We start from the raw sequence: 3,770 nt of genomic DNA on the forward strand, positions 1-3,770 counted from the left end.
TGGAGATATATCCTGCACGTCGACCTCCGACGGCGGTGCGCGCCTCACCAGCCCGCCGAGCCCCTCTCTTGATGGTAGCCGCTCCTCCCGCTCGCCAAATTCCCGCTCCGGCTCACAGAGCTCCTCCTCAGGCGGTGCGGGCTCCTCCCGCTCGCTGAGCTCCGCCGGCTCGCTGCGCTCCACAGTTGGCGATGCGGGCTCCCCCCGCTCGCTGAGCTCCTCCTCCGGCTGCGACGCGGGCTCCCCCCGCTCGCCGAGCTCCTCCTCCGGCAGCGACGCGGGCTCCCCCGCTCGCCGAGCTCCTCCTCAGGCGGTGCGGGCTCCTCCCGCTCGCTGAGCTCCGCCGGCTCGCTGCGCTCCACAGTTGGCGATGCGGGCTCCCCCCGCTCGCTGAGCTCCTCCTCCGGCTGCGACGCGGGCTCCCCCGCTCGCCGAGCTCCTCCTCCGGCAGCGACGCGGGCTCCCCCGCTCGCCGAGCTCCTCCTCCGGCTGTGGAGCGGCTGTAGATGGTCGATCCGGAGGTGAAGATGGTGATGCAGTAGCTGCAGGTAGTGAAGATGAAGGTAGGGTAGGTGATGTGGCTAGTGAAGCTGAGAGTGCTGCAGTCCGATGAGACGCTGGTGGAGAAGTAGCTGCAGAGGGCGGAGGTGAAGATGGTGTGGCAGCTACCTCCGGTAGACTGGACTGTAATGCAGGGACAGACGAGTGAAATGATGGCAGAGGTGGTTCAGCAGGCACATCGACCTCCAACTGAGGATGAAGATGAGTTACTAGCTGGGCAGCAGACTGAGTTACTAGCTGGGCAGCAGACTGAGTTACTAGCTGGGCAGCAGACTGAGTTACTAGCTGGGCAGCAGACTGAGTTACTAGCTGGGCAGCAGACTGAGTTGCTAGCTGGGCAGCAGACTGAGTGGAGGGTGATGTGGCTACTATGAAGGGCGGAGAGGATGAGAACGTTACAGCTGGCTCAACAAATTCCAGGGGTCCAGAGGCAACTGAGGTCTCCAGTTCAGCCTCTGGGGAAGCCCTGGGGAGAACTTCTGTCTCCATACGGCCAGTCTGGGCCAAAAAGTCATCTGGGTCTGTGTGCTCTGACCTCCCTAGCTCCAAACTCACAGTCTCAGAGTGGACTTCTTCTGACTTTTTGGAGGTAAAGCAAACAGTTTCTGACCCCACCGACTCTGAGTTAACTATCTCAGGGCTGACTATGCAAAATTCTGCCCCAGAATTAGCACTCAGACCACATTCGTCCGTCGGTGGTCCAAAAATCTCCACTGGGAGTTCAGTTACACCTCTCACAGTTTCTCCATTGATAATTGCCAAAGTGGCTATAGTCTCTATTTCCGTGTTCCCAGGAAGGGAATTTACAACACCGGCTGAGTCCATTTTACTCACTGTGGCGTCCAGAGCCGCTGGTCCTGAATCTTCAACCAGCACAGGGGTGAGTGTAGATGTGGCTGAACGCTGCTTGCTAGGACGCCTTCTCCTCCGTGAAGGCGGGGCCGGGTGTATGGAAGCCGTCCTCCGCTGTTCACCTGTGTTTTCATTTTCAATGACAGGATTAATAGAAACAAATGAGTCCGGTTTACTCACTGCAGTAATGAGTGCTGTTGGTCCGTCGCCAGCTGACCGGGCTGAAACCGCAGGGGTGGGTTGAGGTGTAATGGGGTGATGATGGCGAATGCGACATCCTTTCTGTAATGGAGGATCAAACAATTGTGCTGCAAGCATCGACGGGAAAGTCCTCCGCCGATGCACGAAAAACCAAGCGGCTAGAGCGTCAAAGAGAGCAGCCGTACCTTCCTTGCTCGGACCCCCCAAGCCGAATAATTCAAAACTAGAGCTCCCCCTTAAACTAGTGACCAATGGCTTAAGTTTGTTAATGTCCAAAAAGTTCATGGTGAAAGTAGTGGATGAGAGATAATCGTCAAAGACCACTACCTGTATATGTCTCTTGTGTGGGTCTACAGCCTGGATTACGCTCCGGCAGTAATCCCATAGTTGTGCGAGCGATCGCTCCTCCAACTCGCTGAGCTCCAGCTCCGGCGCTGGCGCCTCCGGCGGCGGTGCTGGCTGCTCCGGCCCGCTGAGCTCCTGCTCGGGCAGCACGGGCTCCTCCGGCTCGGGCCGAGCAGGTCCGGGTGGTGTCGTAGCAGGCAGCACTGCTACAGATGGTGAAGAGGTGAGCGGTGTGGAGATTGCTGAATGAGGTGACGCTAGCTGCACAGTAGGCTGGTTTACAGCAGCGTCAGCGATGTCGCCATCCACTGAAAACAAAGAAGCAGATGAGGTGAGAAATGAAAAAGTGTCCTTATTACTCACCACAGCCGGCTCCTGAAATGTCCGGGAATTCGGCTGCGGTGAGGAACGCCGGCGGCGAGAACATCGTTTCCGTGTAGATGTCGGGGCCGGCGTCTCAGGCTGTGAATCCACCAACTGTCCGGGCTGGTGAGCAGCCTGAGGAGGAGAGTGGAGGTGGAGGGTTGAGAGCAAGAAATCCAGGACGACTGGATTGAGGGAATCCACCAGCCAGGGGAATTTACAAAGCATTTCCTGCAGCCGCCTCTCCACGGCGCGACACAATACCTCCCCGGGCTTCTCCCACCACGACTCGCATAGGCGGTAAACTTTGTCCATCACCTCCTTCCTGAGCCTCTCCTCAGAGACCGCTGGGTCCATGTTAGGCGGGATCATTCTGTCACGGTCTGGCATGGCGGACCGTGGGGATATGGGGAATGAGGAGGACCCAGTCGCGGTGCTCTGTGTATAAACAGTGCGTTTATTTACAGTGAAAGGAATAATGACAATAAATCCCCTGTGATTTCCCCTGACTCCCGTGTCGTGTCTCAGTGCTCTCCGCTCCCGTGTCTCAGCACTCCGCGTGCTGGCTGCTGTCAGACGCTCCACACTTCTCCTAGGAACACAACAGAAGCAGCCGTCAGGACACACTTCACTGCGGGCATACACACACGCTAACTAAGCTTAACTGGATGACTAACGTGGAGTCTCACGCAATGATCCCGCGTCGGTGGGAGCTCCAAGACTCTCCTAAGTAGCTCCCCCGACGAGCCCTGATCAGCAGCAGGTGTGTGGCTTCGGGTGTGGCCAGGCCGCCAGCAGGGCCACACCCACCAGGTCTGCAGGTGCTTGACATCCTCTTACAGCCAAACACATATATACACACACACACACAAACAGTAGTGGCAGCAACACCAAAAATACATATACAATACAAATAATATAACATAAGGTCATAGCTGGTCAGAGATCCTGGGTCGCTCAGACCCAGGACCCTGACACATAGTGAGGATTCCTCTCAAACAAATGGCCATAATTTCCTAACCGTAGGGGCTAGAACAGTCATTCTTACACCGTTTTGTTCAGAAGAGATGGGGGAATCTTCAAGTGTTAACAATTTATCATTAAAATATGAATTATTAAAGATATTTGACTTGTAATGCACCATAACTGAGTAGAGGCGAAGCAAAAACTGCCTTGACCTGCCCTCAAACAACGCTTTCTAACTCTAAATCTATTTGGAGTATCGATATAATTCTTTCACCGTAAGAGACAGCAGGCTTTGGTGAACAGTCATGGAAATTTTCAGGTCTTTGTGGAAATCTATCAAAAAGATATGACGAGAGAAAAAAGTGGTTCATTTCCAGAGTTTGAAAGCTGAAGAAATCTGAGCGAAGGACGAATTTCCTACCCTCAGACAAGTCTAACTCATTTCAGAACGGTAATAGGTGAGAAAAAAATTCTTGAATTGT

The 3,770-nt window shown here is 54.8% G+C and overlaps 1 protein-coding gene across 1 annotated transcript; it reads right to left on the reverse strand.

Annotated features, from left to right (window-relative positions):
- Window positions 1–301: 301 nt before the first annotated feature.
- LOC102082050 (uncharacterized) lies at window positions 302–3,294 on the reverse strand. Its single transcript, XM_025903518.1, has 2 exons — window positions 3,000–3,294; window positions 302–2,914 (listed from the first exon to the last, which is right to left on the reverse strand). Exon 2 carries the CDS (start codon window positions 2,710–2,712, stop codon window positions 307–309), a length of 2,406 nt encoding a protein of 801 aa, XP_025759303.1. The 5' UTR covers window positions 2,713–2,914; window positions 3,000–3,294; the 3' UTR covers window positions 302–306.
- Between the last annotated feature and the right edge of the window lie 476 nt (window positions 3,295–3,770).

Source organism: Oreochromis niloticus, linkage group LG16 (assembly GCF_001858045.2).
Source record: "Oreochromis niloticus isolate F11D_XX linkage group LG16, O_niloticus_UMD_NMBU, whole genome shotgun sequence".
Taxonomy (NCBI): Eukaryota; Metazoa; Chordata; class Actinopteri; order Cichliformes; family Cichlidae; genus Oreochromis; species Oreochromis niloticus.

Coding starts and splice junctions, on each gene's coding strand:
- LOC102082050 (XM_025903518.1), bottom strand. CDS start 2,712: ATGCCAGACCGTGACAGAATGATCCCGCCTAACATGGACCCAGCGGTC.